The sequence below is a fragment of the Callionymus lyra genome, chromosome 5, assembly GCF_982586985.1.
Source record: "Callionymus lyra chromosome 5, fCalLyr1.hap1.1, whole genome shotgun sequence".
In the NCBI taxonomy this organism is placed as follows: domain Eukaryota; kingdom Metazoa; phylum Chordata; class Actinopteri; order Syngnathiformes; family Callionymidae; genus Callionymus; species Callionymus lyra.
The window spans coordinates 23,442,266-23,459,925 of record NC_141822.1 but is presented as its reverse complement, the minus strand read 5'-3'; the positions used below and the strand labels follow the sequence as shown (position 1 = coordinate 23,459,925).

The 17,660-nt window shown below is 37.5% G+C and overlaps 1 protein-coding gene across 1 annotated transcript in view; it reads left to right on the top strand.

Annotated features, from left to right (window-relative positions):
* Positions 1-7,609, top strand: part of LOC148079817 (NALCN channel auxiliary factor 1-like) — a 29,227-nt gene extending 21,618 nt beyond the window's left edge. The window contains exons 2-3 of the mRNA XM_087791515.1: positions 2,071-2,242; positions 3,764-7,609. Coding sequence (XP_087647641.1) covers positions 2,071-2,242; positions 3,764-4,062 — 471 coding nt within the window. The 3' untranslated portion in view covers positions 4,063-7,609. The remainder of the gene's footprint in view (positions 1-2,070; positions 2,243-3,763) is intronic.
* The last annotated feature ends 10,051 nt before the right edge of the window (positions 7,610-17,660 follow it).

Genomic DNA, 17,660 nt, shown 5'->3' with positions numbered 1-17,660 from the left:
GAGTTGTTCAGTTCACCATTGAAGAGGGTTTTTTTGAGAGGGATGACACCTTTAATGTAATGTTGAGTTTGACAGTTCACATGAATGTTATTAAATTAATTATATAATCTTAACAAGCAAAAATGAAATGTTACTACTTCACCCAATGCCTTAAATCAAGGGGTTTTTTTTCCAGAAAGAAACCCCGACAATACATGTCTGGACTGTCATGTATAGATAAGATGGGGAACATTGGAAACAGGTAGATGACATGGTGGTTCTGATTTCTGGTCAGGACATGTTGACTGGGAAAAGGATTCAGGAAGATCTTGGTTAGAGATTTCTGTGAAAGTAGTATCTTCTCCGATCTCACCAGGACTAGTCACGAGAGGTTAATCCAGTGGAAGGATTGGATAATATTGGTTTTGAACGATCAATTATTGTCTTGCTTCCAGTGATTTCATTGAGAGAGACTTCCTCACTAATACAACATCCTGTTCCTCCATTGAGGACCGAGAGTGTCTGACGTGAATAGCTGATGGTGCTGAAACGTACAATGGTGCAACCTTGCCATGGAAGCACACAATGAGCCGCGATGATGACGCACACCTGACGGCGAACACATGCGCACCATAACCCGCCCTACATGTGACCAGCAGCATGGCTACAAAATGCGTGTTGGTTCATGGTTTCTGTGATTTCCAACATCCTTCTTTAAAGGTCTCAAACATTTCTAGAGCGGTTGCTGAAGTTGGGGTAGAATTTTCTCCTGGAAATCGCAATATTATGTTTACCTAATTTTTGCTGAGGAATGTGTTCCACTTTTTTTTAGACAAAGTTTTGTTACACATTGTTGGACTTTGTCTCTATGAAGTGTTTCTAATAAATTGGATTTACCAATTGACCCTTTCACAGCTTTTCATATTTTTTTGTTAGTATGCTAGTTTGTCTGCGCTGCCAAGAATCTTGCAATGCAACAATCTGCCTATTTTACCTTTTATTGACTAGACTTTTTCTGTATACATCTGTTACAATATCTCTCCAAAAAAATGCTAGAAACTAGGCATTTAGAATATTGACCTTTCAGTAAAGTTTTTATAGGGGATACTTGATCAGGTCATGGGAAAGGGGGCAGAAGGGGGTAACCCCCCCCCCCATAAAAAATCTAATTTCGATTACATGTTTACCATAAATATATATTTATTGATGCATAAAAATACTTAATTACTGCTCGTTGTATTAAATTAAAATAAAAATATGTTACATTTTGATGGAAATGTACACCATATGAGTTATTCGAGCTCAATTTAATATAATATAGGAACGTGTACACTTCTCTATTCTATTTATAACTTGTTACATGTATTAATATATGTATAATTTTACAATCGCCATTCGTTTTTTTGTTTTTTTTTGCTTCGACAAGTCTGTAAGGGTTTTGGCCGCTTTCAACTTTGACTTCTTTTGCTTGACGATGTCTTAGAACAAGGTGAACATTGTTAAGCTGGGTTTCTACATTTTATTTCACTTTATCTCCATAAGAAGCCATTGAGTTGCTAAAAATGAGAATGGATCAGTTACTGTGTTTGCTCCTGGTTAAATTTGTTTTCCTCTTTCTTTCTTTTTTTTTTTCTTCTCCTGACCGGAGGCTTTGGCTATTAGATATCACCATCTGCCTCCTTATGTACCAGTCTGTGGATTTTATTTTGCCTCCCAGAGAACAAGAAGTGCAAAGTGAAGCAGAGCAGCAGAAGATTTTAGGGACATAATACCAATCTGTTGGATTAATGTTTTCCTTAATGACTATTTGTGTTGTGCAAACACCTGTTAATTATGAATGTATTAATTGTCTAATAATAGATGCATCTATATATTATATATATGAATATATAAATGACCCAATTAGACATTTTTTTAAATTACAATTCAACATTTAACAGGACAATTTAGTTTGCAAAATGCATGCCTTTTGAACTCGTATGTCATGTTCTCTATAATGTGTTATCCCTCACAGAAAACGAAAAGACAATTTGAGAAGGATGTTTTATGTGAATGAAATACTTACCCATCCTCTCCCCTCCTCCTCCTCAGACGGCCTACAAGCCCTGGCTGTGTGCACAGTATTTCCCCACCACCCAGCAGTCATGTCGGAGGAAGGTACCGTGCCACCAGTACTGCCTGGAGGTCCAGCAGAGCTGTCCGTTCATCCTGCCAGACAATGACGACCTGATCCATGGAGGCAGCCCAAGCTTTATCTGCACAGGTAGTTGGTTAATAACCAGTTCATAAGTAAAACAAAGATGTTCTTAAACGGTGTTGGAGATGAATATGATGTTGAGAAATCTAATTAAGAAGAACAATCGAAATAATAATAATGATGATGATAATTAATTTATAACTTAACATTTAGGTACTCTTATTAAAGAATTTTTAAGCATATGTGTATACATTGTTTAACACTTTTCAATTCTTACGAGGGGAATGTAAGTTTAAAGCTGCATGTGGTTGTCTCACAGCCTCCCGAAGGCTTTCTGATGACATCTAGTGGCGATGTTGGGAACAGCCCAGCTCTGTATTTTACATTAGTAATACAGTATGTAAGTAAAGTAAAGTAAAGGTAATTCGTAAAGCGCCTTCCTAGACCAGAGTCACAAAGCGCTTTAACAAACGAAAACAATTTACTCAGAGAGTTTTCTTCTCCTGGAGGAATGTGTTTTATTTTTCCAAAATAAAGAGTTAACTCTTAAGGAATATGTATGAAACCAGTCCTTTATTGTATTAATTGAGGGGCACAACAATGTATAATTATTCAGATTATCTTTTTTCCTCATAGAACATTTCCTGATAAAATAATAACCAACACAAATCACCGCTTCTGTAACGCACCAAAAAACATTAAAATAGTGTGTCTGTCATGTATTTGTTATTTTGATAAACGCACACATACTTGAGCTGAACCTACAACCAGTGTCCAATCACAGCTCAGCAGACACAACCAGGAAATAAATCTTATGAAATCCGATTGTTTGAACACACGGATGAAAACGTTTTTATTGTTACTTTTGAGAGTATTTTAGGAAACACATTTAATGCTGGGCCCACTGGGATCTAATAACCTTACAAAAGCATGAAATTAGCAAGAAATTGTAGAATTCAACTCTCATTTTTTGATCAATTTAAGTAGTTAAGTGTAGCTAGCTTCAATATGCTAACATGCTAAATATGTCATTGTCAACCAAAATAAAAAAACAAGTTTTCAACTCCTGCCACTGATGGAAGTTACTACTTCTTCTTACCATTGTTTTATTAATCTTTTGACCACCAATATAAATAAGAACACACTGCAATACCATGTCCTTTTGTCCAAGTAAGTAAGTAAGTAAGTAATTTATATTTATAAGGTAAATTAATACATGAAGAAAAGGGGACGCGTCAGACTCAAAGTAGTTATACTAGAAACGAACATGAGTCAAACTAAAAGACGGGGCCAATCCTGCCCATTTAGTCATTTTATGTGGCCCACAGAATGTTGGGCTCAAAAATAAACCTTCATTATTCATGTTATTATTATATTATTGTGACGTACAAAGATGTCAATGTTTACTATAAGATGAGAGACGGATTATGAATTATTTTGGTAAAGGAAGACTAACACAGAGATAAAGACAATATCACTATTATACTTCCTATTTGGTAAATATACATTTATTTGTTTCTACTGTAATAAGGAATTGCTTAATGCAAATTTCAGGGATTTGAACTATTGTGACGTATTTCTTCTCAGGGCTCTTGGGAGACCATTCTTCAGATAGCAAGGCCAAGTGCTGTGATGTCCGATGGGACTCCATATTGGACAACCCCTCAGGCGAGACGCTACAAAGGACTGCTTCTTCCTGCCAGCCAGAAGGGGCTTCGGTCACCTCAGCTGCAAACCCCAGACTGTGCAGCGGGCGACTGAAGATCTGCCTGCTGGCCCTCGTCCTTCTACACACTGTCATCATCATCTCAGCCTCCCATAACTCTACCTTGGTCGGCGTGGCTGCCATTTTCTCGCCGGAGGAAAGCGCTTCTAACGAGGAGTGAACCTTGGGGGTTGAAAATCGATGTTGTAACGGAAAGGATGAGGCGTTTTTACAATGTCACGGCGGCCGGGGACACATCTGGCTCTGACCTGCAGGAGAAGGCCTCCGTTACCTGCCGCCAATAAGCCGTCGACCAACCGAGAGAGCGGCAGGTTTTGGGTGCTAGGACTTGGACATGAGACAGAACCGGGATGTTTGAAACTCCCCCTCTAAAAAGGATTGACCTCTTGCCACTTGAAATCTGCTCCTTATTTCTATTTCGTCTCATGTTTTCTAGCATACTTGTCCCCACTGACCCCCCCCTGTCCCCCTGGCCCTCTTTCCCAGCGTTTCAGTGTGTGTTTGGAGGGAAGCTTGACTACAGTTTGCGCTCTCACTCATTGTTACCTTTAGATTTATCCCACTCTCTTTTCCAGGTGTCAGAATCTGTTTGACATATCAGCCGTGTTCCCCCCTCCGTCACCCCAGACAAACCCTCCTTCCTCATGTGTACTGTTGCTGGTCAGGCCCGTCCATCATCCCTCGAGGTCTCTTTCGGCAAAATGTTTGTGGTTTCCACATGTTCAGCGTTTTCTTATCCCCTTCTAACAGTACATGCCTACATTTAAGGACCTTAAGTGCTCTGAGACTGGCTCACGTTCTCTTCTCTCTTATTGGACCATTAAGCAGGCGATGAAGCTGCAGAGGTGTTTGGGATTTAGATGCCGAGTAGCACGAACAGACAGGAAGTCTTTCTGAAAGGTTAAGTTTACCTCAAGATGTCGTCTGGGAAGTCACAGATCTGGAGATGGTTCGGTGTAGTCAGAGCTGTGAGGAAGCGCAGGTGATACCAGGCAACCTGCTGCCGAGATGAAGGAGTAATAAACCAAAGTTCGGGGTCTCATTTATCCACCAAATTCAATTCAGTATCATAAGGTACCTCCAAAAAGTTGTTCAAAATTTATTTTTCATAATTTCCTGCAATGATTGTTCAGGAATATTTTATCAAGTCAATAACACAAGTTTAGATTAATTATTTTTATTTCATTGCTTATTTTTTGTAGGAATATTTTATTTTTTATCAGCTCAAAAGAAATAATGACACATAAAGCCATGATAAGTTATGAGCTTAATTAAATGTAGGGGTGTGTATTGGCAATAATCTGGCGATACAAATTCTTGTCATAATACAGGGGCAACAATACGATATATTGTGATACTTTAGGAAAACGATTTACGGTATTTGTAGTATTGTCCGATTACTCTGGTGTTGCACAATTTCTCGATTCAGTCAAAACTACTTTCATTTTTTTTTTTTAGACCAAAATTCACCAAAATAAGCTTTAAAAGTTCCTGAAGTTGACTGTATCCTCTCGTCCTCATTCCGTCATTACCAGGATCTCGCTGGATTTAATTGTTTATTTAGCTGCAGAGGATGCAAAGACTGCTGCCATCTAGCGACCGAAGGTTTAATTTGCAACACAAGAATAATATAGTTTTTTACAAGCTTGGAGTTTAAAGTATCCTCCAAAAAATTACTTGATAAATCAGTGTAATGATAATTGTATACATCCCTAATTAAATTAAAATCTTTGAGTAAAACAGGTAATACTGCGACCCTCAGAAGAGGTTCAAGTCTCTCTGTGTCCCTCAGCCGCACCTGCGTTCTCTCATAGATCAACAAACATTTGTGCTGGTTGATAAATGAGACCTCTGATCTGGAGTGCCTCTCTGCCCTGAGGATGGGATCTGCAGGTGGAGCGTTGCATTGAAGTAAAAAGGCGTCTCTTCTTCACAGTAAAAGCAGGTTGTCAGTCTGCTCATCCGTCTGTAGACTATTTCCTAAACTGGGCCTTCGATAAGCTGGTGAACCGCAGTCACTTCCACGCGAGAAAAGGGCTGAGTTGGCGTCCTGGTGCAGTTGGCAGTGGTTTCAAGGGCTGATCCTTTTCAGTTTTCAGTTTTTGTTCGTTTCCCCGTCTGCTGCTAGAAGACTGCACGGTTGCACTAGGACGGGTTGGTCTCGCTCCCCCTCAAACCTCTTCTTTTATCCTGAAGTGAACTGAAAAAAACCGAATCATCTGACTGGTTCATTCCATGGCGTTGTAGAGCAGTGATCCAAAAACACGTCCATTTCCAAAGTTTTTACTCTTTATTTAACTGAGTAAATTATTGTACCGGTTGACGACAGAATCTCCAACATTATCCATGGCAGCTTCTTAAAGTACTCTAACGTATTCAGTTTAATTAAGTGATTGTGAAACACATTTAATACTGTTTTAATACTTGTATAAATCTGCTCTATAATACTGTTATTAGTAAACAAAGAATCTGGAGCAATAGTGTCCTCACTTTCCAAGCCCACTAGATGGCAGTGTCTGGTCCTTTATATTTTATCAAGTCTCTAACTGGTTATTTCCAAACCTCAATACGAAAGACATCTTATTTTGGATGCCTCTCAAAAGAACATTTCTCAACTTTTAGTTTGCACAGTTGTTGCTTCAAAGTGCAACTGAACAAAAGGAAAACTTTAGAAGAACATCTGAAGGACAGCAGGAGGACTTTTTTTTTCACGTGGACTGGATTCATTTTGGCTTTGTTTTCAAGTCCTTCAGATAGTTTAGTAAAAAAAATGGCACGGCCTGCCAAAACCACTACTTTTTTTTAAAATAAACTTTAAAAAGCATCTTGACACATGACTCTGGAGAAAATTTGGACATTTTTTTTTTTTTCAATTTACAAGCATGATGATTCTGCCTAAAACAGTACTTCGGTCACAACATCACGGTTCAAGGGTCATCCTTGTTTGAGGATCACTGCTCTCATCATCTGAGTTAAAATAGTATTTCCTTTAAATAGTTGTTGAAAGAATATGATGTCATCACAACTTCACATCATGTTGCATTGGCCGTCCATTGTCCCTGGAGTCCATCTATCCTGGTAATGTGTCATTTTCGTTCCCTTGAAGACAGCAGCTGCGGATGTATTGGGGCCACTCTTGTATCTATGATCTCTTGTGTTCTGTGGATCTATGCAGATGAACCCCACCCGACAACTTCCAACATCGCCCACGACCTCACCTCCTTGTGTAAATAAGTACCGACGATCCCAAAAATTGCAAGCCCTGGCCCCTCCCAGACCTCCCCTTCCTACTCTGCCACTGTTGGAACCTCACTGTGTTTTCCGTTTGCATCCTTGGTTTTTGTCTGTTTTTTGAGAGTTTTTGCAGCATTTTTCGGTTGTCTGAAGCTGGTGTGAGTCGAAGAGTAGGACTAAGTTGGATGTTCAAAAGATGAGACGCAGAGGTCTTAAAGAAAATGTACAAAATGACGCTTGAAATGAGAAAAAGGGTTCAAATATAGAGAAAAAAATGTGATAAAGTTGTCATATTGTCATACTAGAGATGCTTTAGTTTGCTAATTTACTTTCTTTTTTTCTACAAGAAGACTTGGATGAAATTATTTATAAAACTGCGTCCCACAAGTCATGAATCTTTTTTGGACGTAAAATAAATACATTTATTAACATTTTGTTCAAAAGAAAATAAATATAAATTATGTTAAACATTATTGCGGTTTGGTCTTTTGTCAACGCGTTTCATACGGTTTACTCCATCTCTCCGCCAGAGGGCGCCATCGCCATCGCAACAGTCACTGTAACATCCATGTAAAAATGATGATGATACAAATTTGATCCGGAAATGTATTTATCTATTTTAAGCAGTGATCTTTCCTGCCAAGCTCTCTGTGGGTCGAAATCGATGGAGGTTTTGAAGGATCCTTCTGTTTTTACATTTTGTTCGAGTGTCAGACCTAGGAAAGTGAGATTTAAGAGTGAAAATAGTAAAGCCATAAAGAAAAGTTAGACGACATACAAAAACTTCAATACGTTTTATTTTATAAAAGTCATATGATGAAGGATGAATTACTGTACGTTTTGTTTATTTCCTGCCCTAAAGCACATACGATATTGTTCCGGTAATTACGTTTCAATTTTTCCCGTAATTCACGAGCAGTCTTTATTGATGACCACTAGATGGCGCCACTGACTAGTTTTTCCCACAACTCCACCGTATTTATGTTTTCATTCATAATTCAAGCGCATTGGAGTATTTTTTTTAATACGCTTTAAACCTTACCGAAGCTGAAACCCCTCACTCTTTCTCCATACCCCTTTTTCTGTGAGCTTGAAGAATTTAATCTGGAAAGACTGAAAAGAGGAAGGTACAGACTTTCTGAAAAGAACTCGGTCAATGATTCTACTCGGTGTATTCAATGGGAACAAAAACACATGCTTTCTAAAACGGGCCAGAAACATCGAATAAATCACGCGTAAGTTCACATTTTAACAAAGGTTTACTAATATATTTCATTATTACTTAAATTAACGGTTCTTCTCATGGGTCCTTTATTAATAATGTTTCGTTTTCTATTCCACTTGACAAATGGACAAACCTGGACTAACACCTGAACGAGGTAGTTATTTCCTAACTTTTCTCTGCGATCTGCGTGAAAGCCGGTCCCATTAGGGGGCGCTCGGTAAGTATAAATATTAGTATAATATTAAGATCTTGCTGAGCTGCTCGTTTTTTAAACAGAGCAATGGAATCAGTTCTAAAAGTCTTGGGTTAAGGTCTCTTGGAGGTGGAAAATTGTTGATGTTTGACCAATCACAGCAGAGTGGGCGTGGTTATGGCAAACAAGATTTTTACCAGAAAATAAGTTTTCTCAGTGGGCGGGGCTTAAGCACATTTTCTAATGTAAATATTTAAATGAAAAGAGAGTTTTGTACAAACAGACACATACTGATGATGCAATAGAAGTTCAATATCTATTTAAGACACACTTAAATCCTTAAATCAACACATTTGCTGCCCTTTAAAACATATAAGACGGACATTTAAACCACTCGTGAATAACCTGGTGACGAAAAGTGAACGATTCTGGAATGAGATGTTTGGAATAATGTCAGGATTGTTTATACGTCCTTCACTGACACCATTTAGGTGTTTAAAGATTCTTTGCTAGTTTCAGGGGACGTTCCATCAAAGCCAAAGTGTGTTTCCAGCAGCACCTGTCGCTCGCTGACATTTTCAAAATTACAGCTTTCATCTTGGGATCCTAATGCGCCGGTGCTGATGGGCCACTAACGCCGAGGCAATCGCACGCTGACAGATTTACACCGGACCCTACAGGAGGAAAGACGACCCCCCCCTCCCCCTCCACCTCTCGTTCGTATCAAAGACGCTTTTGCTTTTGTTTTCCGACGCAGGAAAAAGCTTGTCTGTTTTATCTCCTTCACATGTTTGTATGTGAATCAGAGCAGCGAGCATCCTCCCACATGATGTCCTCACACTGCCCACTTCCACTTCCACTCACAGCTTGTTCAAACTGGCATCCATCTTTTTTTTTTTTCTTTGGCTCTTGGCCCACAACAACATCTATTCCTGCTGGAGTTTCCTGCATCGTTGAGATGTATGAAAGTGACAAATGTATGGATGAGTTTCATATCAAAGCCCCACGCTGGTGGAGTGGAGTGACTCCGCAGTCTTACTTCCTTCCCTCCGGCCAGAGTGTCACCTCTCATTTGTCTTCCTTCACCGGCGGCGACGGACGGAGAGATGTCGCCTCGGAAAGTGTGCAGCAGTTTTTGCCGTTCAGATGCTTGAAACTCATCCAGCGAATCATGTTATCATCCAGAGATTCAACACTTTTTATTTTGGCAGGTGTTGTTTCTCCCGACGCGTCGAGCCAACTTGGCTCATCGAGATTCACTTCTCTTTCGTGACATTTTACACCAATTCTGAAACTCAACCAAAGTCAGGAAATCTTGAGTTGAATTTGTTCGCCGTCCAAAGCTTCTCGAAGTCAACAGAAATTATTTGTTATCTGTTCTTCGATTCCATCTCCATACGAGGACACAGAAGCATTTCAGTAACAAGTGTAGCTAGTTAACATGGAGGCTATTGGTTAGCTAACGGTACATTTGGACTCATGGGAACTTCTTTTCTTTTCTTCACAAGATAGACTTTTTTTTTTTATGTTTTTTTTTTTGGTGCAAATTATATTCTGCACCGGGTCTGGACCCGAACCCGGTGCTGAAATGAGGTGAGCCGAAGTGAGCCCCACAGGCTTTCAATTTTATTTTTACGATCGTCATGAGGTGAGAGTAAAACTATAAATCTCATCATGTTGAAATGTTTCGTTATTTTATTCTTTATAACCAGTTGAACTTCAAATATGTCTTTTGAAGGTTCTCGCTTCTTTCGGTTTTCCTTTTTGAATGGATTAAAGCAACACTATGTGACATTATTATTTCCTTTCATTTGAACAGTTGTAACTCATGTAGTGGAACTTTCTTACTGAGATCCTTCATCTTCAAGAGTTAATAAAAAGATAAAACCAGAAATGGACAGAACAAGAGCCTTTGTCTCATTAAGTAGATAAATGAACGTGTAGAAAACAAACTAAGAATTAACAACATTTTAGTTACCGTGTTCTGACATCAGGCAGGGCTACTACGTTTTTTCTGTGAAAAAGAATTAGCCTTAATCTTACTTAATTATGATTTAATTATTAATTTATTACTTTTAATCTACATTGAAATATAATATTTTGATGGTAGTAGTCGACACTTCTATAGGTGATCTATGAGAGAATAGTAACTTTGATAGTTACTATTGATTGATAGTAACTTTGGTTATTTATTAATTTATAGTATCATAAACCTGTTGACATAACTCAACAAATTTGTTTCAATGATCAATTTCTAATGTTTGAGTCAATTTCCCAAATTCTGAATTCAAATTTTTTTTCATTTTTTGGGCTCCTCTACAAGAGATCAAAGGTGTCGATGATTGACATAATTCTTAAATACGTAAGAAGCATTTTAAGAAAGTACAGAGTGTGACCATGATAACGAAGAGAAGAACAGAAGACAGAAGGAGCGCTGGGCTGATGCTCTGCTCTTAGTTTCAAAGCAGGAATTTTATTTCCTCTCTCTAAATGGCATTTGGGGGAAAATCCAGAAAAGCCAAGCTAGATCAAAATTTAAGTGCGGCTCAGCTACGATTTTCCGACCACACACTCTTTTAAGAAACCTAGAGATACACAGACTCGCCTTATGTTGCTCCTGATTGGTTTATATTGTGTGTTGTCTTCTGTGGTTGGCTAAGTGATTACTGTGAAAGAATAAATATAGTATTGAATGGTTCAAACAAATGTGTCGTGTGGTGTTAGAATAGCTAAATTGCGTGATTGTCAACTATTTTAAATCTCATGTAAAGGGGCTTCAACACTTTTATTAGAAGAAAACTTCTGTAATTGGAAACAAACATTCAGTTTAAGAAGTAATAAACAGCAATAAATAAGTCATAAACAGGAAATGTATATATATATATATATTGAGATAAAATACTTTTCCTATAACTTTAAAATGGCACTAGAGAGATTGAAAATATTTGTATAGCTCCCCCATGTGTAAGAATAGAGTAATTGCAATCTTGTGAAATCTTGCTACCCGAGTCCCCGTGTTCTTTTAAAATGAAATACTGTCTCTTGTCGCATCGTTTAAAAAAAAAAAAAAAATCTTTGTGGAAACAAAAAGTACTATCAGCACTTTACACATTACGGAAATGAATGGATCTGCCGTCTCCAACTCACCACACAAAGCTATTTTGTGCCATGGCCGGTGAAAGTTATATAGTAAAGAGCACCAATAAAGTAAAAGCTAGAGTTTTACTGTTTTAAATAAATGTTACATTTCGATGTTGGATAAACATATTTCACAGATATTGGAGCTCATATTCCTGCTGCTCTAGTGCAATCTTACATTCAGTGAGTCAACTCCACTCTGGGAGGCATTTACACCAGTCCATGTCCGAGTGAGACGGTTGAGAAACGGTTCTGTTTCCTCGGACAACTGCTGTTTGGACAGGAGTGGGAAGAACTAGCTGTAACTGGATGTTTCAAAGACGGTGTGTATCGATGGTTAGATAACTTGGAGAGCATGTTAACAGACAAACAGGAGGTCATAGCAAATGTTGACGAACCGAACTTGTGTCAAGCACTCGTTCTGCCTCGGGCTGATCCTGTTCCTATTTGTTGTCTGGCTTCGATTCAAAGCCGAACCAGAGCGAAAACAATCATCTCTTCTCGGTTCCTCTTCATCGATGTCTGATGGAGACTTGGAGAGGCATTATCCAATATTTCAAGTTTATTCTTCTCAGCTGTGTGGTGTCGGAGTCGATCTCCTTCAGTGCAACGACACCACACAAGTCCAGGCACTCGAGCGAGCGCAGACCTCTGCCAATCAGCTCGTACACGACCATTGTCATCTTTATTTGATTGATATATTTGAGAACATTACGAGCATTTTAAAAATTCTAGAGAACAATTAGCTAAAATGGACAGCAGGTGTCAGCAGCGTCACCATCAACATCGTCTGAAGATTTCATCAAATTTAAAAAAACAGACAAAACTGAACCTCCTTAGCAGATAAAGAGCAACAACACATTTTGTCAAAAGTGCAAAATGTGAAGAGTTTGTTCTATGTAGCTACACAGAGAGTGGCAAATCCTTTAAGAAAAACCCTGGATCCGGATTGTAATACGAAAAAAATACCCTAAAACTTTGAATAATTACCTGTAACTTTATCCAAACTAATTTAAATATTTTAATAAAAACATTATTCATTTATTTCCTGTCTTATCATAAAGACACACTAAACTTTGACCATTGCTGCCTTATAAATATATATATTTCAAAATATATGATTACTCACTTTTGCATGATAGATTTGCAAAACATGTTTTCATGAGCAGGGCCAGGTAATTTCTGGAAAAACGTTATTTTCCTCTTTTCAGATTTCATGTCTGACAGTCAGAACTGTTGCCAGATGACGTGCGAGACACTCAACTGGCTTCGTAAAACGTTTAGCAAATCTTTGCCCAAGAAATATTTGACTGCACCGATGTCTCCTTTCAATGACTGAACTGTCAATCAAACATTCATCTTTTTCATTCTCATTTTCCCCTTTTCAAAGTCTCCCATTTCCTTTTTTCGGAGCGGCTGAGAGATAAAACCTTTTTTTTTTTTAAAAGGGCAACGTAGTTTGCCTTCGGAAATTGAGCAGCTGACTGGGGATTGTTAATGTCACCGTGCACTGCAATCCAGACACTTGTGTGCAATCAGAACGCCACACCGATGAAATGTCAGTCTCATCAAGGGAAGTCACGATAATGTCAAACACTCTCATGAACACACACATATTTATGGTTGCTCTAAGTCGTGTCAAAGACAATCAATTAGTGTTGAATGAAATAAGACTTTGGATTCCTTCGTCAAGAAGTTAAGTTTTATACCAAAGCAGAGGTAATTTTATAACTTTATAACATGTTGTTGCTCACTTGAGATTTTAAATGTATGATGCTTGTTTGATGCGTAAAATTAAATAAACTGGATGTTTTTTTTATCCTTTATCTTTTTTTTTAAATAAATAATTAAATACCCAATATGTAGCTTGGAAAAAAGCTTTTCTGGCTCCCCCTAGTGTTTGTATAGTGCAGATGTCATCAAACTTCAAAACTTAAACTCATTTCTTGATCTCAACATTTCAAACATCACACTTACTTTAAAGGGGTGTCTAATTACTATATTTTTAAATTTCCATATCGCTTAGGTCTATCTGAATCTATAACAAATAATTTTGCTTGCATTTGAAACTTAATTCTAAGGACTGATTTTTGATCAACAACAAAAAAAACAGGTTTCATTTAAACATTAGTAGAGGAACTAACTTCTAAACTATGGAATTGTCATTCAAAGAGTCAAATTAATGTAAAGATAATTGATTTTATTTGGTCATATTACTTCTTTTTTTTTAGCTCTAAATCAAACCAATGGTTACATTAAATATGAATAAAATAATAATCATGTCAAAATCTTACGTGTTCTTGCTTTAAAATATATATTTTTAAGACATTGTTTATGCCACAAAAAGTCTATTTCATTTGTTCTTGTGATGACCAACATACTGCTTGTATAAACATTTGTTCACAACGCATTTAATTCGGCCGACTTGCCGGACAAGACTTTGTGATGTGTTAAAGTATCTTTTTTTTTAATCGAGTCTCTCTGTTCATTTGAAAAAAAGCTTGTTTTTCTCCTCCTTTACGTCCCCTTCAGGGATGCATGGAATATCACCTTACATTGAAAAAGAAACATAAATAATATAAAAAACAGCTCAAGGCAAGCTTTCATTTATTCAAGAGAGCATAAAAGTTGGTCTTATTTCTGCTTCTACTGCTGATGACTTTGCACTCCAGCAGACACTCGTGGTCTCTGGTGACTGATGTAAATACCATTCGGTGAATAACCTGAAGTCAGAACTGATGATTCTCGCCGCCAGCTTGTTTGTTTGTTTTCAGCACCTCCTGCTTCTGATTCCGACGGGTGAACGAGGAGTTGTGACTTAAGGGGGAATAATGTTTTGCTGAAAGGTGGACATGCACACTGGGATGGAGAAACGCAGGAGTGAGAACACACACATCGATTCCATCCGAGGGTGGGTGAAGCGTGGACGCAAGCGGGAGACGCTTCCTGTGGAAAGACGACAAGAACAAAGGAAATCACTGAATCTGAGACGAAGCTGCCGCTGCTTCTTTTTTTCCACAGCATAATTTAATTGGAAATATCTTCATCATCTTAACTCACCTCAAACCCTATTAAAAAAACATTATTACATATATTAATTTGTCGTTATGTTTCAATGTTTTTATTTAATTATTATAATGTGCAATCTTTCAGTTAATTAAAAAGGTAACCCACTTATTATTCGTTTTGGTTTTTAACATTTAGTCTTTTAACACTAACATTTTTTATCATAATATTTTTTATTTCTTTTTAAGGATTTCCAAATGATTTCATTGTATTTTCTCAACTTACTGAACACCAACCTGAAAATCGATATATCTTTATTATAATATATATTATTTATAGATGCACTTTATTGATCTCTCTGGTGGTATCCAGGTACTCAGTGAGGTACCCTGGGATTATTGGCCGTTTTAGGTCGTGCAACATTATACTGATCAACCCTTTTAATCCAAACCGACTTGGGATTTGGCACGGGGATCCATCCATCAAAGCCTCTTCAGCCGTCTAGAGAAGGTCATAGGCTCTATGTGTCCGTTAAAGTTACTAGGATTAACCAAATATATATTTTTATATCTTTACTGAGTCACCTTTGAAAATTTCTACACAGATGGAGTTAAAAAGAACATTTTTATGTTTTATATATTTTCAGACGTTAGTCTTTTTTTTATACATTCGGGCTCAAAAGATCTTTAATTATTTAAAGGGAAACTAATGTCTTGACCTACTGTAATTGTTTTATCAGTATGCGTCTGTACATAACTGTCTTTTCATTGAAATATGTACAGTAGAAAATGTTCTTTAGCCCCGCCCACTGAAAACACTTTTTTTCTGGAGATCAAATCTCGTTAACCACACCCACTCGTCTGTGATTGAGAAAGCATCAAGGTTTATCACCGCGTGTCATCAATCCTGGATGTCTCCACCTCCAAGGGACTCATTGTAGAAACGAAGTGGGACGTCATTACAGCCGGCAGGATGAGGAGTGAAGCCTTAATTACATCGTAATGAACTCCGCTTTCGTAACCTCTTTTAGTTCTTCTCCGCCGAGATTTCAGAGGAGAACGTTATAAAGTAATAAGTTCAAAACATGGTCATGATGAAGGACTTACTGCATCTTGGAGAGAAATACTTTAACATTTCCCTTAAAAAATATCCTCCTTCCATCGTATGCACCCTTTTGTTGTCTCTGGCTCAAGGTGACCCAGAAGCCGAAAACAAATGTGTTTGTGGTATCCCTTGTGTTGTCTCCGGGTCAGAGTGAAGGACCTCCACCACTGCGTATGTATTTATGGAAGCCAGGGAGGTCGTTCACCTCGACCCAGAGACAACACAAGGGTTAATTACCAAGTGAATGAGTCAGTGAGCAGCAAATAAATCAAGAAGCTGGTTCCTTTCATTAGAGTCCTGGATAAGCACCTGATAAAAAAGAGCTGAAAACAGTTGTCACCGATGTCAAGGGTTGATGAAGTGGAGGGCTTAAAAACTTTGAGTTGAAAATCTTTACTCTGAGTGGAGTTTAATTCCTTTGACTCTTTCACGCTTTGCTGGAGTGAAGGAGGATGAAACTCGCAGCCTCATTTTCTATTAAAGTGTCCTTCAGAGTGCCAGAGTCTTCTGCATGAGAAATAAGTTGGGATTGTGCTTTTCAAAGTCAATTTTCAAGCAGAACTCAAAACTCTATTTATAAGATAGGTCGAGCTATTACACTCAACGAACATCAGGTTAAAGCTCCAGGACAAAAAGATCAGCAATGAATTCTGACCTCATTGCTTCAGTTCCTGCACATGTCCATGTAAGTCTTTGGTTGGCCGCAGTGCTTCGCTGCTGTAAAACTTTTATTTTAAAAGGTTCTTCTTTTTTTTACGATTCTTCTCATGTTTCTTTTGGAACTCTTAACATGCTCCTTCTAACAAACTGAAAAGTGCTCAAGCATGATACGTCTCCTTTGACTGCACAGTTTCGTTTGAACAACAGTTAAAATATAAAAAACGTAAAGCTTCGAGATTTAAAGTGATATTTTTATTGAAAAAAAACCCACATTGATTGATATTACTTGAGAAGAAATATAATTAAAATAATTGAATTGAAAATTGAATATTTCAAATGAAAAACATTGTAAACAGTGGGAAAAAATATATATTTTGAGGAACTATATACAGTAAGCACTGAGATGCTAATTGTACATGATTTTTCAAACACAGCATATAATCTAATCAAGTTAAACAACTTCCAATATTGACAACAATGCTTTGAACTCGTGGCAGAAAATATACTTTACTCTCAACTGAAGTCAACTTAACTTTCCTTAAATATCTGCTGCCATGAGGAGCCATTTAAGTGAATATAAAGCCATGAAAAAAATTGACAAAAACCGACCAGAGATTTACTAAATATTTTTTAACTTGGGAATTTTAACTTTTTTAGTTATTCCATTTACAAACAAACAGAGGCAATGAGTGATGGAACATGTTTTCTTTAAAAAAATATATATATAATTGCTGTTTTATTATTGTACTCCAGGAGCCTTTGAAGGACTTAAATGTGGTCCCCGGCCCCACAATGCAAAATGTAAAGTTTGATAATCTCTACTTAAACGTGCTTTAATGAAAGTAAAGATCTTGTGTTTCTGTTAAGTATTAAGTGAAGGTCCATTTGTAATGTTGACTTTTACTTTTTAAATTGGATCAATTTAGTTGGTTATGAAAAGAAACATGGGGTGTTCCAATGTTCTCTTGTATATTGTATTTTGTATTTATAATTGTCCCTCTGTCAAAGTGTTTGTTCTTACTTTTAAAAAGTGTTTGAGAAGTTGCTGTTATAACAGTTGCCAGGACAACATGGGTAACTTTCATGTAACCTATCAGTGGATTTGAGAAGAGAAATGAGACATCAGGTGTTTCATCATTGAGGAGAACAAAAATAGCATCTTATTGATTTACAGCGACACTTTCTTTATAGGCTTTTT